General features: G+C 40.0%; 1 protein-coding gene across 1 annotated transcript in view; it reads right to left on the bottom strand.

The window, feature by feature from the left end:
- The window catches only part of dph1 (diphthamide biosynthesis 1), a 68118-nt gene that overhangs the window by 20149 nt on the left and 29838 nt on the right, over positions 1 to 18131 (bottom strand). Inside the window, exons 4-6 of the mRNA XM_078245921.1 lie at positions 7906 to 8027; positions 3320 to 3474; positions 1525 to 1646 (exon numbers count right to left, since the gene is read on the bottom strand). Coding sequence (XP_078102047.1) covers positions 1525 to 1646; positions 3320 to 3474; positions 7906 to 8027 — 399 coding nt within the window. The remainder of the gene's footprint in view (positions 1 to 1524; positions 1647 to 3319; positions 3475 to 7905; positions 8028 to 18131) is intronic.

Raw genomic sequence — 18131 nt, 5'->3', positions numbered from 1 at the left:
CACTTCAGGAAGTATGAAGTCCTGACCACGTCTGCATGTTGTACATTTGTATTGAATGTATGTGTGTGTGTGTGTGTGTGTGTGTGTGTGTGTGAAGAGAGAGAGAGAGATATATAAAGACAGAGAGAGAGATAAAGACAGAGAGAGAGAGAGATAAAGACAGAGATATATATATATATATATATATATATATATATATATATATATATATATATATATATATATAAATAAAGACAGAGAGAGAGAGATCAAGACAGATATATATATATATATATATATATATATATATATATATATATATATATATATATATATATATATATATATATATATATAAATAAAGACAGAGAGAGACATACAAACTCTCAGGCAGCTTAATCGTGTGTCTCTCCCATCACACCACTACAAACCCGACTCGCACATCGAAGACACTGCACATTGGATTAGAAAGTGAAGCACATCCTAACCCTTCCACTTCAACTTTTTCACACACACACAAAGACACACACTATGTAAGAAAGACACACACACACCGCTTTTGTCTCCCAAAGGGCCAGGCTTATGCATATAGCAAAGATTGTCCTTGTGAAGCCATTTTAATCTCATGCACTGGGAGGTTTTAATCACATGGACTAACACTAGATGTGTGCGGATCAGACATGCCAGGTGATACGCCTAGATATTATTATTTTACCCGGGGGAAATACAACTCACTGTGCACCAAAGACCAAAGCATAGGATTCTCTCTACTGTAGAGCTGCACCAGATGCATACACACAAAGTGGTTGCGGAGGTGTTTGTTGCCTGAACATGTTATTCTGCCAGAGCACTCTCCTCCCTGCAGTACAGGAAGGATAAGCCTCACTTTGACAAGTCTCACATGCACAGTGTTTATGTTGATGACACAGAGGTGTTAGTCTTTTAGGATTCTAGGATTCATGATCTATTTCCCATTTAGAGGAAATGAACAGGCAATCAGACACGCTGAAACAAATGTACAGACAATTGGTGACACGTTGCACATTTTATAAATTTTTCACCATGAATGTGCCACAGTAGGTGTCATACCCTGTGAAAACACTTCTTTTGAAACATAGAACATTGAAGAGTGTGTGGATGTGTTGTGGTTGGTTTGAAACAGCCAAAAGTGGCCGAGTCTGTCTGGCTTTACACAATTCAATGCTTAGCACAGCGTGAAGGTATTTTTACCCTTGCCGTTCTGGATCAGCATCTGGCTGTTCCTGGCTGGATGTAAGAGAAGCCTGATCGGAAGCACACAGACATGACTAGTTGTCACAGCTAGCTATGTCAGGTGTGACTGGTGGGATGTGATTATGCCTTATGTCACATGGGTGGGCATGGCAAAGGCAGGGTTAATTATGTGACCTGGAGCGGGAGGGGGGAGGGGGGTGTCCGGATGAGTCAAGGCTGATGTCAACGGTTATCTTGATATCTCTGCTAACTAACAGGAAGAAAGGAAGACCTGGGAAGAAACTGTGAGGCAGGAGGACGGAGGTTTCTTACATTATGGCATTGACGTGGCGGTCCAAGCGAGGGGAGGTGCAGCCCAAAATTTCTCCTGGTGACAGAGGTCGACACTGTGGGACCAGCACATCATACTCTGGCTTTAGGGCTGCACTCACAGCCTGCAGCACGGAGGAAGGGAGAAGGAAAGACCGTTAGAGATTCACATTTTTTGGCGAGCTCACCCTTTCCCTTGTTTTAGTGTAGCTCTGGATTTGAAATGCCTCTTCAAAAAGAGAGCTATGAGGTACAGTCTTAAAGTAACCCTTCCATTCAAGACTTGTACATCTTGTACTAAGACCAGCAAAAAAGTGTAAGCCACATTTCGTCTTCTTTTGAATAAAAGAAGGGGAGTCATCAAATGCAGGAAAATGTTAATATAGTTATTGGATCAGTGGGCTACCTTTGTGTTCCAACTTGTTATATTAGAGGATCACACGTACAATATTCTTCATCAATTGTGAAATCCTCATATTATTGTTCTGTATTTAAGGTTTCATGTTAGAGCTTATTTATGCTGTCACTTCCTGCTTTTTCCTTATTTCAAGAGACGTGTCAGCATAAACATCTCGATGTACCAAGCTTGAAAAGAGTGGCTGATGATCCAAGCCTTTTTGTTTTCTTTACGCCATTGAGTGTCTGTATTTGTGAGGGGGGAAAAAGTGAGAACGTTTAACAAAATTTTGAAACTTTTCTCCATTTGATGGATGCCCTCCTTTTTTCTTGGTATTAAAGAATAGATAACAACAGAGAGAGAAGGCAATGACGCAAAGAATGAGAAAGGTCAAAGGTTACACTGAAAATGTGCCCCGGGAGTGATCCTGAATGGATCATGTTTAACTTCGATTCACAATGTGGCACACTCATGGTTAAATGTATGGATTCATGATTCTGCTGAGCACTGACAAAGAAAATGTCGACCACGTGGCATACATGCCACGTGGTGCAATACTCAAGTAAGAACTCAAACTGTTCCAAACACCTACCTTCATTTAAAATAAGAGAGCAAACAACAACAACAAAAGAAAGAGTTAGTGTGCTTGGAGGTGGAGGGATAAATTGAACGATTTAAGGCTCATTTGAGGCAGGGAATATGGGTGAACTCCCGCCCATACTGTGTGACCTCAACAGGCCTACACACTATAAGACATGAGTGAGATGGAGGCAGACATGCATACAATACACAACTACAAACACAGAGACATATGTACACACACACAGCCTACACATGGATGCACTCAAACATCCCAACATAAAATATAACCCACATGGGCGTGGTGTAAAAATAACAGTGGTTACATTAGTGAAGGCCCAAAGTGGTGTTGGAGCAACATAGCAAATGAAAGTAGCTAAATGCATTATAGAAAGACAGCCAGTGTGAAAAAATAAAAGAAATGTTCAAGCTTAATACTATAGCTGCTGCCACTGCTTATGTAAAGAGCAGAGCTGAGCACGACGCTGAACCGAGAGGCCTTCCGAGTTCATTCCACCTTTCAAATCCAAAATAACTGCTGTCGGATTTGACAAACCCACACTTGAACTGAGCTTGAGTGTGGAGTGTGAGCTTGTTCATAAAAGCCAGGAACCGGATAAAAGATACTGTGCAAATGCACAGAAGTATACATGCGTTTGTGCGTGTGTTCCTATACTGTACATACAAAAATACTTGGGTAAAACAGAACATACACACAAGGATCATTCAGGTAAAGATACAGAATAACTCTACCTCGGCCGCCTCCGAGGTAGAGACTCACCCGCATATACACACAATCAGACAGACCCAGTGCTTAATCACCTGCAGTGCTGCAACAAACTGAATAGTGCTGACGAGTGCCAGAGATTGTCCAGGAGGGAAATTGAACTTGACCGTGTCCAGGAAGTGTGCATTGTCCATCTGGATATCCACAAACACATACAGCATCTTAATACCTGCTGTGGAGTCTATGGGGACTGCAGGAAGACAAAAACAAAAGAAAGACAGATGAATAATTCACTCTGTTATGTCAGGTAAGCCTGCAGTGTATACACTATTGATGGTGGCTCAAACAGTAACACACAGCACATGTTAAGCAATACGGGAACACAGTGCATGGACATATATAGATCTCAGTAGGCATCCGTGTGATGGAACTGAAACTCATACAGCGTGAATCTTCATGCGCAGGAACTGATGCAAAAACCTCAATTATTTAGGGAAGGAGAGGGACACATGCAATTACTATTAATGCCATTCATTTTACAGGCCATTTACTACGAGCCCGGGCCTAAGAGAGGCAGCTAGAGATGTGGTGAGTTAGATGCTGAAAAAAAGTAGGCGAGAGTCCAAGTAAATGGGGGGAAAGGGCTCGGATAAGAAAGGAAAATTATCGTTTGCGTTGATCATCATAATTATTCTTCCTCTTGTGTTCAATTTAATTTGGAGATCAGTAACAAGGGGACTGTTTGTTATGATGAAGCAAATGGCCCATTATGGTGCAAATGTTTTATGAGCGAGTGCAGCTTACTTGATGGCCTAGATTAAAGCAACATCGAGAGAGACATAGTGGAGCAAAGAACGGCAAGAAAGCAGGAAAAAAATCGTGAATAGAGACTGGGGGACAAGGAGAGACGGAAGATGTGTGAGATACACTTCTTTACAAAGGATTGAAGGCAGATGGGAGTGACACCAGGAGCGAGGAACGGGAAATTCCAAAGAAAGGAGGCTGGAAAACAATAGCTGGAAATCTAATTTGGAGGTAGGGGTAGGCAATATAATAATGTACTGTATAAAGTCCAAAAGATAGAGCATGGAAGACAGGAAAGGAAAAAGGAATAGGATACTCTGGGGAGGGAGCTTGTCAATTAACTGGCAAGAGAAGTGATGAATGGGCTCACATCTCAGCAGAGAGGGAAGGGAAGGAGATGGATAAGGATTTAGAAAAGGTAGGCTTGGCTACAGGGCACATGTTGAGCGAGAAACCAATGAGTTAAATATATCATGAGACTAAAAAGGACTGGAGGAGTTGAGTAAAAATCCAGACTGAAACTAACAGCGGTCTGATGCTTGCTTATAGGCACTCCCAAAACATAAAGGGCAAAGAAAAGTGACATCGATCTGTGTTCACATTAGCATGCTAGTCTGAGAGCACTTCGCTGCAATTAGAGAGACAGTCAATGAGATGGACAGGACTCACATGCCCCATCAGTGGTTTTATTCATCTATGTGTTCTTGCAATAAGGTCACTAAGCACAGCAGCTCATTGTAAACAAATATGCATGCCCATTTATAGCAAGTGGAACTAACAAAAGGTCTGACATAATGGTATACTGGCTTATTTACAAATGGCTTGTTTACAAATCAATATGTACTATCAGGTGCTTGTGGACAACTTTATAAATAATACAGTACAGCAATCATTTGGTGCCTTAATTGATCTATGACCAATTTGTGGCAGTACAACCTTAGACAATTGTCGTAAGCCTGAAATGGCCCTTGAGAAAACATATAGGGCAGTCGTAATGGCGGTGTTCGGTGGGTGAAAAAAAAAGACTTGAGTCACATAATTATTTAGTTATTTAAACCCAAGCGTCATGCTGGTCCACTTCAATAACACTAGCTGAAACTAAAGTTGGCGCCTTGGGTAAGTTTTGTTTTGCTTTGCAAAGCTCTTCTAAAATGAGTCATGCCACCAAAATAGTGAGGACCTGCTTGTAATGTAGAAGAAGGTCCAGTATTACTAACAGCAATACCGGGCAGCTAGCCCGGCATCTGAGCAAGTCTTCCAAGTCTAATTTCGTATATATTTGCTTCCCCTCTCTCTTGCCAACACACTCTCACTTCCTTCTTATCTTGGTGTTTTTGGTTCAGACTTGTCAGATATTCAGTTATGAAAATGTTGTTTAAACATCAATAATGTTAAATAAATTCCCCATCCTTTATATCAGCAAATATCATTGTAACTTGAAAACATACAACAACATGGTTTTATGATGTAGAGCCATATTGCCCTGCACTAGACGGAGGTGCTGTTATGATGACAAAAGATGAGATGGCAACAGTATTCACAAAAGCAAATACAGCAGAGGAAATGAAAGAGGTGCAGGAGAGACAGGTTCTTGTAAGGGAAATTGTGTTTGATCATGTTGAACCCTGTATAATGTAACCTTTGAATGAAATTACCTTTGATCATACACATGTAATCATATTAAACTTCCCTTGTGTTTGATCATGCTGAATCCTGTACAATGTAACCTTTGATTAAATGAATATTGGCCTGACTGCATAAACTAAAGTCTTGTTTCCACCAAGGAGTCCGATTCAGTTCACTACACATTAGAACGGTTATTTTTGCATTTCCATTGTCAAAGGTTGAGGATGTTACCAATTGAACCGCTCCATTCCATCCTGTTGTATCGTTACCCCTCTGTTTTGATGTACCTACTGTAGCACACTGATCCGATACTAAAAGGTGGAGCTAGAACCACTGCAGTCCAAGATTGGTGCAGACGTTCCTCTGCATCGTCGGTGAAGAGGAAATACAGAGAGCTGGATGAAGCGGTTAAAAAGGTTTTTCAGCGCATGGCTATCCATGGCTATACATTGAAGAGTACTGTCTACTGTTGAAACGTAAAACAGATCTAGTGTTAGGTACATGTCCGTACGGGTTATATGGCTTATATAGCATGCACAATAATTCAAATAGGTTGGGCTTTAAGTTAATGTCTACATGAAGACCAAGGAACAAGCAAACCTCTGCATGGAGACTATGGAGTCATTTCACTGATCTCACCCTCTACCAAAAGTAAGTCATACGTTGGAAGATGGACAAATATTGTGGACAAAAGTATGTGGACAACCATAACCCATAAATAAACAATAAAAACTGTTTTCTCATAATGAGATGGCTTGGCTGTGAACCTTAAGACATACATGCTATCAAACATCTTTATCAACCACCTAGTAACATTAGGAAATACCTTAATTAACAAGTTTGTTAACATTTACCTAATGTTTAATATTGTATGATTAACTGTTAAGTGATGCTTATTACTGTAATAACTAATGTAAATAGCATCATGCAAACCATTAAACAATGAATCAATCAATACCTTAGTTAACATTTAGACACTTTAGTTAGCAGTTATTTCCAGTTTAGGCTTATTAGTACATTAACTAATGTTAAAATAGACACCTTAGTTAACTGTAATTAACAATTAGTTAAGGCGTTAACTAATGGTAAATAATGCATCAATTAATACCTTACCTACCATCTAAAGAATGTGTGACGTGCACCAACAACACCAAAACAAATTCCTTGTATGTGTTAAAAAACGTACTTGGTAATAAAACCTTTTCTGATTCTGATTCTTAGTTAACATGAAAAAACATGAAATTGTTTATAAATGTTTATTAGACACTTTATTTAACTGTGATTAATGGTTAATTAATGATTATTAATGCATTAAGTAATGCTAATAATGTAACCTTATTGTAAAGTGTTACCGAGATTTTTGGTCTCGTTCCTCGTTGTCAGAGTGGGATTACAAAATTGCCACAACATTCTCTATGAGTCAGTCAGAACACTGCCTTTCATCTCCCACAGGTATCTGACATCTTGGGCAACAGTGCAGATGATGTCCTCATGATTGAGTGATGAAGGTCAGGAACACATGCGCACTGAAACCCTTACACACAGATTTTTCGAGAATCTCCACCATCAATTAATATCTGATCTAACTTCACAACATACAACAAATTGATCTTTGGTGCCTTTATCTTTAGGTTATTCTGAGTGCAAATGAGAATGTGCACACATATCTCTTTTGTAAACATACACGCATGCAATCACATACTTCTATGATCATCAAATTATATAAGTACACACACACACACACACACACACACACACACACACACACACAACAACACAGAGAAAGCGTTTCAGTGTATTAAAATTCTGTTGGTCATTTCTGGTATTTGGGAGAGGTGAGGTTGTTCTGGCAGCGATATATCAAAACTATTGATTTAGCATTTCCTCCCATGTCCTGCAAGAGACAGACAGCAGGGGTGAGGGTGAAGGTCCTCAAGAACTGCTTGAGGTTTTCAAAGGACACCACTAATGCATGTTCCCCATTGATCTGCTGGGTAAATGTGATGTCCAGGCTCCAAAGGTCTAATATGCCTCTATACTAGAGCTGGGCAGGCTGCACGAACTATTTTTTTCCGTTGATCAATAGCTCTTTCTGTCGGTCTGTCTCTGACTTCTTCTTCATGCAGCCCACTTTCAGTAGGTGGGAGTCCTTGATGGTCGCCCACTTCACGTTCCTCTGTGTGGTATAGTCAAGCATGCAGAGTGACGGAGAGACAGACAAACATGCACACACACAGGTAAAAAGACTCACTCAGACAACTGTGACCATAGTGAACCATGAAATCAGCTCCCAGGGCTCGGGCGGTGAAGTCGTCCACGCAGCAGGCCCCATATGTCACGTCCCCCATCACAATGGTATCGGCCTCTGTGAACCTGGAATGCACACACACACACACACACAGACACACACACACACACACACACTAATCAGTGCAGCCCCAGATCATAATGCACATCCAGTTGTTCGTTACCATAGCGATCAATAAAAAGCATGCCAGGCACAGGGTGATTATGAGAGAGCTGAATAAGATCAATCCCTATCCACTTGCTACAGATAGAGTACACTATATAGTATCTGACAGCACTGTCAGTCAATGACTGACTCACAGCTTATCAGAGTGACACACTGCTATTCTTTTGCTCCTCATGACCCCCAGCCAAAGGCCTGAGTGCGGCACAAGCCGTCTGGTAGTTAAAGCCCTGCCAGATGAGGGTTAATAGGTCATCAGTCAGCCTGGCCACTGAAAGGAGGCTCCACAAAAGGAAGACGCAGTCGGAGAGGAGGGCTAGGACTGGTACACATAAGCAGATTAGAGTTTGTAGGGGTCTTGGCTTGTCTAGCTATGGCCTGGATTTACAGCACATCTGCCTGAGAAGGAGAAACAGCCTCAGCAACAGTTTTTGCAACATTAGAATAAACTATTCAGCCTAGATGCTTTATGCCACAAGTAGATTGCGAGAGCGTTGCACAGACCATGTGGGCCTCATGTTCCACTTTGCGCCGGTAATAAAAAGAAAAATGGCCTTATTGAGAGGAAAACTACCAAATTACACAGACATCTGTGGACCCAGATCTGTTAGAATTAATTGCCGATCACACTACAGAAAAATAAGCTCTTTCTTTTATTACCCTTTATGGGCGAATAAAATGCTAAGTAAACCCATAACGGCTAAGTAAAATGAATAAAGGCAGAGACTAACAGGGAGGAAGTGCAAATGAATAAAAGCTTAAGGCATTGCAGGGGAGGAAAGATGGGTAAAGAGGGGGTGGTTGTTGCCAGGTATTTGTGGCTTTATTCTGACAGATTTAGGCTGGACAGAAGGGGTAGAATAGAGATAAGACAGACGACTTGGGGAGAAGAGGAAAGTGATAAACAGACATGGCTGCACATAGAATAGCATCTGCAGCAACCAACAGACTCTTAGTAATGTGTCTCCTGCTGCCCAATCTTTCAACCCACATCCACTCTCCTCTCAGCTGCTGATTCTCACTGTTCTCAAGAACGGGTTTAGCAAAGTTTCTTCATTGTTCTTCTTCCTCCCTATTTTCCGATAATTCTGGTTTTCACTCTCTCCGGGCCCCTCATCATCGTCCCCTAGTTTTCTATGTTATTTCTCTCTCTCTCTCTCTCTCTCTCTCTCTCTCTTTATTTTTATTGTCCTTCTCCTCTAATGGCTGATCCTCAAGCAAGAAGGGCAGCATGTCTTCGCTGATCAGGAAAACAGACAGAGCAACTCATCTGCTAAATAAATATTTGCCTTCGAAGATTTGAATCAATTACCCTATCCCTTGTCAAGGTTTTTTGATGTTGTCGGTATGTGTCTCTTTCTACTGCGTACACATGTGTATGCATCCGTTAGCAGAAGGGAAATTGTGGGTTACTAAAAATTATACAATCACACGGGTAGTTTAAGGTCTGTGGACCTGTGCACTAGTTTGCTAATTCACTGCAGTCCATTGACTTTGTTTGGAGTTGCATAAACATACATCAACCTTTCATCTAAAAAAAAAAAAAAACACAGCCTGCCCACCCGAAAAATAGAGAGGCTATTCCCTGCAATCCACTGCAGAGCATGCACAATCATCTACAATGCAAAACACAGCACTACAGAAAATGATTGTATCTAATCAGCCATCTATCTGCCAGAAATACCATTATCATGTTATCTCCATTGGCAGTGCAGTGCACATCTAGTTATTTCCAGATTGAGTAGGCTGAAATTTCATGGTAATAAATGCTAAGAATCCGATTAAGAGGCCCAAAAGAGACATGCGATGCTACTGGGACATTGGCAGAGTAATTACTGACGTATAGTCCCATATCCCACTGGAAGAGAGGAAAAGAGGGAAGATGGAATGAAAGAACTTTAGAAAGGAAACAACGGAATGAAAAGTGCATCAGTGTTAATCCTATTTTTAACACGCTATCTCACACAAGGCATACTATATGACTGGTGGGTACATACTGTATAGACCACAAATGTCCTCCAATCTCTCCTCATTTCCATTTATTCCTCTCTCCATCTCCTCAACTATCCGTCCTTCTCTCCCTTCCTGCTTGCACTTGTCTCTAGTGTCAGTCACTTTCCCGTTTCCTTCAGTATATCAGCACTGGTTTTTGCCTCATCTCAGGGTACTCAGTTCAGCCATTCCAACTAAAATGTCATTAAGATCTAATTAAGATGTCAGAGAAGCTTGTGAACTCCCTAACAGCCCTTGTTAATTAGCTCTATAGCATACAGCTCAATATGTGTGAGAAATTGCCCACTGATCTGAATCTTTGTTATAAAAACCACTGTGCTGGTGTGTGCAAACACAAATCTAGAACTGCAATATACAAATGCAAACTTACCCCAGTATGAGTGTGCACACACACACAACAATGGATTAAGTGCCAGCTGATTGTTACTGTTTATCAAGAGGTTAAGTAGCTGATATGTTTAAAATAAATAGAATCTCATTCAGCACCATTATTGTCCTAGGCTGGCAGCATACGCATGAAAACAGATTTATCTTTCTGCTGCTGTCCTCTGGAGATGCTACACTTTTCTGACTTTGACAGGAATTTCTTCTGATGCCGGCATAAAAGAGGAACTTGTTGGCACCAGTGCCTTATGACGAGATGTTGCCGCAGACAAAGAGAATAAAAAACCTCTCCTGTCTCTGAATGCTCCTATTAGCATTCACAAAGCCATTCTGTCGCCGGTGACACTTATCTGTTGATGAAAATGACTTGACTGAATTTAATTAAAAGGATTCCACCATCTGTTTTAATAACTGTTGATTTAAGGTTTTGCTGGGTTTTGAAGTGTGGGAAGTTGCAGGTAATTTTCACTCTGACACCCAGCTTTACTCCTGGGCCTATCAGTTTGAGAAAGCATTACAGTTTAAAAGGCTCTTACAAGTACATATATTTACAGTTTTTGTAAAAACTGTATGGAAAACTACAGTATGCTGTTCTCATATGGACATTTCATATATCAGCTATATTCGGCAGGCTAGATGATGCATTTTACTGTATTGACTCTGGATTTTTCTGCATGCAAAATCCCAGTTGAAGTGCGTGTATGATGGTGGGGGGACATTTCTGCAACAGCAGATGTTTTTGATCTGTATTTATTCAAGTGGACTGACTGGAGTACAAGCACCGGTGCTTCACATTCATATATTTGTAAACATTCACACCTGGAAGGTGCGAAATACAATATTAGTTCTCAATTTAAGTTGTGTTTCAGATAATCCTGCAGTCATGCAGACAGAGCTCTGTACCAGATGTACACAAATCAATGATGTCATTCATATTCATTTGCAAAACACATTTACTGTGAAGTTGTAAAATCACTATATTTGATACTTTGATATTATGTTTTGAAGCAGTAGCCATGCGGTACATTGCATATGTCATAACTTTGTAATTGTGTATGTGTGTAGTGTATATGTATCATTGCTAGTCATGGATTGTTTCACTCTAAACCATCAACATTAGATGTATTGCTGTAGCTCAACAAATTGTCAGCTATAATGACATAACAGCCATCTGCTGATAAAAAAAAAAAGACCAAAGACTGACTGCCACAAAATTAAACTGTTGCAAACAAGTAATAAAAGCCACCATACCAAACTCCCCTCAAAACTCTTCTCACAATTTAACTGGCTGACAGAACATTTTCTATATCTAGTTTGCCCTCTAGATAATTGTCATTGCACTCCATGCTAATTTGTTAATCAGTCTGCTACCTATTGTATCTACAACACTGTTTACTCAAACACCCATAATTTAGATTAAATGCTCCAGGAAAACACAAACACCATAGTCAATATTAGGGCTGCAACTAACGATTATTTTCACTGTTGATTAATCTGTTGATTATTTTCTCGATTAATCGATCAAACGAGTTGTTTGATCTATAAAATGTCAGAAAATGGTGAACAATGTCGATCAGTGTTTCCCAAAGTCCAAGACGGTGTCCTCAAAGGTCTTCTTTTGTCCACAGCTCAAAGATATTCAGTTTACTGTCATAGAGGAGTCAAGAAACTAGAAAATATTCATATTTAAAGTTGCAGTAGGTAAGACTTCTAAAACTAACTTTTTGTCATATTTGCTGAAACTGACCCTATGTTCCAGTAGAACTACATGAAGCAGGTCATTTAAAATAAATCCAGCTCCTCTGGCCCCACCTACAGCCTGTAGTGTGATTTGCAAAAATCCACAGCCCCCTGTTCAGATGCACCAATCAGGGCCAGGGGGGTGTCTAACTGCGTGTCAATCGCTGCTCATGCACATGCATTCATTCTCCCTTGTGGGGGGAGGGGCTTAGGAGACCGTTTTGGGCTTTAGCGGAAAGGGGGTGAGAAGGTGTCGATGTTAAAATTTTTTGGCTAAGTCCTGGATCTTCACAATCCTACCTACGGCACCTTTAAGAAGCTGGTATCTGGAATTGTTTTCCATAAAAAAATTACTCAATCCGATTTATTATCAAAATAGCCGGCGATTAATTTAACAGGTAACAACTAATCGATCAAATCGGTTCATCTCTGCAGCTCTGGTCAATATTCAAAACAGTGTAACACATCAATCATATCACTATTGCAATATTTGATTTTGTCAGTATTGCACAGCACTACAATGGGCATTATAGATAGAGCTTAGGTTTCCTCTCCACTGTGCCAGAAAGAGGGATATGTGCCTTGCTCAAGGGTAAGGCAGAATTGGGAATGAAGGGGAAATGTTAAGACTTCCCTACCCTCATGTTTCCATGTTTTCCTACTGGTCTGCTAATATAAAGGAAGCAGTGGTTAAAACAAAATAACAACCTCTCATGACTCTATGATGCTTCACTACAGTGATGTGTGGAGTGCAATCAAGCCCATTTTGAAGAACAAGCTCTCATAATCCGCATTAGTGCTGCTTGTAATGCAATTATACATTTGCTTGTAAAGTGTATGGATGGTCAATAAGCCTGACAAACAAAAAAAGGAGAAAAAAAAAACTGGCGACAATTGAACTTTTCACAGTAATGTGCCATCATCAGGTGGGCTTATCCAATTACCAAAATGTAATGCTTTCTTATTTCCCTGCTGATGTGATTTAATTTGTTCAGCGGTAACTTTGCTAGCCAAGTGAAAGATGGGTGAGAAAATGATGAGAGCTCTTCCAAGCTTTCCAGGTTTTAAAGTCTTGCAACGGTAAATATCACAGTACTTCTATGGTACCTAATGGTAATTTTCATGGAACTTAATGAGTATTTGTCATGTAATTAAGTCATTAAAATGATGTAAAAGTATGGCAGGGAATACCAGTAACCAACCACATGTTGCTCTGGCAGCAGCTTGGTAGTTAGCACTATCATCTCACAAAATAGAGTTCAGGTTTTAGTTCAGCCAAAGCTCTTTGTACATTAAGTCTGCATGTTCTCCCGGTGGGTGGATGGATTGCCTCCAGGGGCACACATGGAAATGGATTTGTGACTCTAAATTGCCAAGCAGCATTGAGAATATGTTGACCCTGATGGATTGGAAATCTATCCAGACTGTTTCACTGCCTCTCATTGAGTACATGCTGGCATGGACTTCAGACTATCTCAGCATCCTGTAGATTGTACAGTTGACAATATACAGTGCTACCATGTGTTTCTTTACATGTCAGGCCAACCTATTATGTCATTTGAGGTATTTGGAATCTACAAAGATGTGTTTATATACAGTAAATTACACTTAAATGCATATAGGTTTTAATAAAATAAATAAGTAGTTAGAGAATATCCTGCAGAATACAGCCAGAGAGATCAAAATCTCTCCCATTTTATAATTGATCTGCAGCTGTTAATAGGTAAGTTTACATTGGCAGGCACACATTAGCATTAAATTAAGGCAATACCTAATAGTCATTGAAATGTATTATAATAAGGCATCTTACAGTCAATTATACGGTAGATAACTAGCTAAAACTAGCTGTGTGTAAAGCAGAAATACATAAAAGTTCTTTCTAATTAAGTATCATCTCAACCAATTATTGCCTAATTGATCGGAGCATCCTTATAATAATTGTGATAGTTTCTGTTGAGTTTTCTTATGAGTTGGTATTCCCAACTTTCTAAACCATTATTAATGTGTCTATTTATTTTTACTGTCTGTTTATTTTATCAATAAGCAAATACAAAGTTGTTGTGGCAACAGCATCAGGAAGGGGGTCTGGCGCGAAACCTAAGCCAAATCAAATATGCGGATGATAAAATCAGATTTCCATATACCAAATTGATGGAAACAGATGATGCTCTGTGACGACTCCTAATGGGAGCAGCCGAAGGAAGAAGAATGTCGTCACTATGTATCATAATGTGCACTTCCTTTACTAAGCCCACATTTTATCTTTATACTGTTTATACCTAGTGGGACCTTAGACAGCTTCTCCTGGTGTGTTAGGGAGCACTCAGTGAGCATCTCGGCTCACTTTTGCTTTCACTCCTTGTTACAGTTTGGTATGAAGACATGATCTTCCCAAATAAAGAGAATAGGATGTGCCAAACTTGAGTGGGCAAAGTTAATGCATTGTTATTCGTGATATAATGAGGAGTGTCAGAAGTTCCAAAAAGATCTAAAGTGTTGCTCGGATCCAGTTGGCTCTTCTTCAAAGAATTTCTACCTTCTCTGCCATGGCTCAAAATACAACAGATGTCTCAATGAAATGTATTTTAACTATGTTGATGGTGATCAACATATTTAATGATTATGTCTAAGCAGATTTTCAATTACTAGAAGTGTATCCAACGTTGGCATTTGACACTGCTTTAACTTGACTTGTATTATGGTACTATAAATAATAAGGTAATTAAAGAACACCAGAATTTAACACAAAGACTTCACAGGAGTTTAAACATATTTCAAACATGCTGATTAATGTCGGAAAAAAAACAGTTCAGCTATAAGCCATAACACACAGAAACAACTAGACGTACTTATACAACCTTTGTTTATGTGCAAACATTTGAATGGTGTGAATGAATCAATTATTGTGTTGCAGGAATATTATGTGCCTTGCAGTACACTCCACAGTAGGTTGTCTGTCCATACGACTGTGCTGCCAGTGATTTTTTTTTATTTTTTATATCTGAAGTCTAATAATAGCAGAGGTAGCAGACTGGTCTCACAGGAAACAAAGTGACAAACAGGTCAGCAAGGTGGGTATGGGTGCAGCAGCACTGCTCTTGCACAGTTGCCACTGCTACACCGTCAGCCAGACAGCTCAGATGAGCAGATGCGGCGCGTTTGCATACCAATTCAAACCATGCACACATACACACACGGACACAAGCTCACCTTTCCCTGTACACAAATGTGTGAATTATTTCCTACATCTGGCAAAAGCCTATCTTTTATTCCATTACATTTCAGACATCAGCCCCCAGCAGTGTGTCTGTGAGTGGGCTTTAGCACAGGGCAGAGCACATTGGCCCAGGAAAAGAGGCTTCTCCCAAAGGTGGCAGGGTGACTCAGCAGAGATGAACTGTCATTATATCCTTCCTACATGAGTTCAGTGTAGGTAAATGAGGGAAAAAAAAGATAAAATCACACAATAAGGAGCCAAATTAAAGGCCAGTGCAGGAGATAATGTTGAGTGGTAGATGATACAGAGGGAAAACAAGAGAACACGCGAGTTGAAAAACAGAACGAGAGAACACTAGAAGTGCTTTCTGCATGAGGCTGAGAGGGAAATATTGAAAAAGATGGGGACAGAGAAAGAGAGAAGAGAGGGGTGATGATGATGAGGAGGAGGGTGCCGACTACGTAAGACAGATGAGCTGTTTGCTGCAGGGTTTGTAATATTAGCAAATCTGATATTGATAATCTGCTTTCTGCACATATAACATAGAAAATACCCTGACAAAGTGCTCCCCTCCAAAAACAAATTTGGCAAGGGGGACTGGGCAGGAGGATTAAATGACCTCCACTCCTTCTCTCGTTGTGTGTATCTTCCACTCGATGTCTCTCCTTACTTATTTCACTATATTTCAATGTCATATTGACACAGGAATCCTGGGTTGCTTTTCACAGAGAACATTTGGAGACAACCCGCCTGTAAAATATGACTCTAACTGCAGTCATTGAACATCTGGCAGGAATGAGTAAATCGAGAGACGTGCGGCAGCGAGTACAGGCTGATGCTTACACAGATTGTTTCAGTAATACTATTAGTAATCCTTTAACTCCCTGAAAAACAAGATCATTACTGCCATTTCTGTGAGTGTATCTAATATATTTGTCATGGCATGTATTCAAAAGCCTAAGCCATAGGTCATTACAGAAAGGCCTACAGCTTTATCGAGATAGAGCCCCAAACTGCACAGCATAGCATGCTGAAAAGAGCTGCAATCCAATTCACATAAACAAAAACGTGCAAACAGTTATTAAAAGTGACTGTTGTGCAGATTTTGCAAGGCTCAGCCTACAACCAGGAACCGATCAAATCTCTAAGGAGCTCTAAAAAAAAATACAATATAGAAAACAAAATCTAGTTTGACACAGTAGTTATCAGATCTGTGAGGGTATCAAGGCAGCAGTCAGGATAAGGGACCAAAGAGGACAGATAATGGAGGTATTAAGTGCTATTGTGCCTCTACAAGAACAGAACACTTAAGCTTCCTTGAAGATGCTGTTTTTGGCTGGAACAATGTATTTGCCTATTTAGCCTTAGGTACATTAATCATACCACATGGGGTCATGGAAAGCCCACATGTGAATACTGTTTTAGGGACTACTTTACTTTTAAGTCTGCCATTCTTAAATCAGCAAGAATCAAAGTTAAAGTGCTCATATTATGCTCATTTTCAGGTTCATAATTGGTTGTACCAGAATAGGTTTATGTGGTTTAATTTTCAGAAAACACTATATTTTTGTTGTACTGCACATTGCTGCAGCTCCTCTTTTCACCCTGTGTGTTGAGCTCTCCGTTTTAGCTACAGAGTGAGGCATCTCACTTCTGGTCTGATCAAGATCTGAGGCTGAGGTATAGAGGTCCCGCCTCCATAACTAACTAAAAACAAACTTTTGGAAGAATTAACACTTGAACAAACAAGATAAGAACTACCTAAAATGACAAAAACCATCTTTGGGAAAAATGTTTTTGACGTGTACCTTTTAAGGTTGGCCCATGTCCATTTCACTAATATGGAGGGAGTGGGATTATGACCTATACTGCAGCCAGCCACCAGGAACTGATCAAGATGTTTTTGGCTTCACACTTGGGGAGCTGTACGTCGTCCATCTTTATACACAGTCAATGATTCAAATGTTTCTAAAGTCTGGCGCAAAGCCACCTGCCCACCTCAATACAATGTGAAAAAAGGACAAAAGCACAAATGCAGAAATCTCTCATGTAAAATTATCAAAACTGTTTGAATAACTAAGAATTTTGCAAGTTTATGTAGGACCCCATTGCTCATATTGCAGAGCTGATTAAGAAAATATGTTTTAAGGGCCTTCAAAATACATCAGGTATGATTCACAAATGAGCCTAAAGTCTAAATTTAAAACAATTTACAACCAAGATCAAGACCAATAAAAAACAACTTAAATGCTTCTGCACATTCCAGTTTGGAAAACAAGATTCATCAAAACACAGTACATCGCTTAAAGCCAACTCAGAAAAATATATTAAAACTTGTTCCTGTAGCGATTGATGAGGTCACATATAATAATCCCTCTTTTGTTCATCCCTAAGGCTCTCCTCCATCATCTGTCGCTCGGCTCCCTCAAGTCATTTCACAGTCTCTCTCTTCACTTTCTCAAGCTTTTTGACTCCTTCTATCTTCTTATGCTCCTTGTCATAACTTCTCTGAGCTGCCGTCTATCATAATATCTCTCACTTCATTTTTGGGAACGCCTACTCATTAGGAATTTTCTCAATGCCTGATGAATCTAGGTGGGTCCCAGTGATTGAGTTGTCCTGTACTTATCCTCTAATGAAAAAGGACATTCTC

The sequence above is a fragment of the Sander vitreus genome, chromosome 3, assembly GCF_031162955.1.
Source record: "Sander vitreus isolate 19-12246 chromosome 3, sanVit1, whole genome shotgun sequence".
NCBI classification, from domain to species: domain Eukaryota; kingdom Metazoa; phylum Chordata; class Actinopteri; order Perciformes; family Percidae; genus Sander; species Sander vitreus.
Note: the sequence above shows the minus strand (reverse complement) of the source record. Positions and strands in the feature narration are given on the sequence as shown.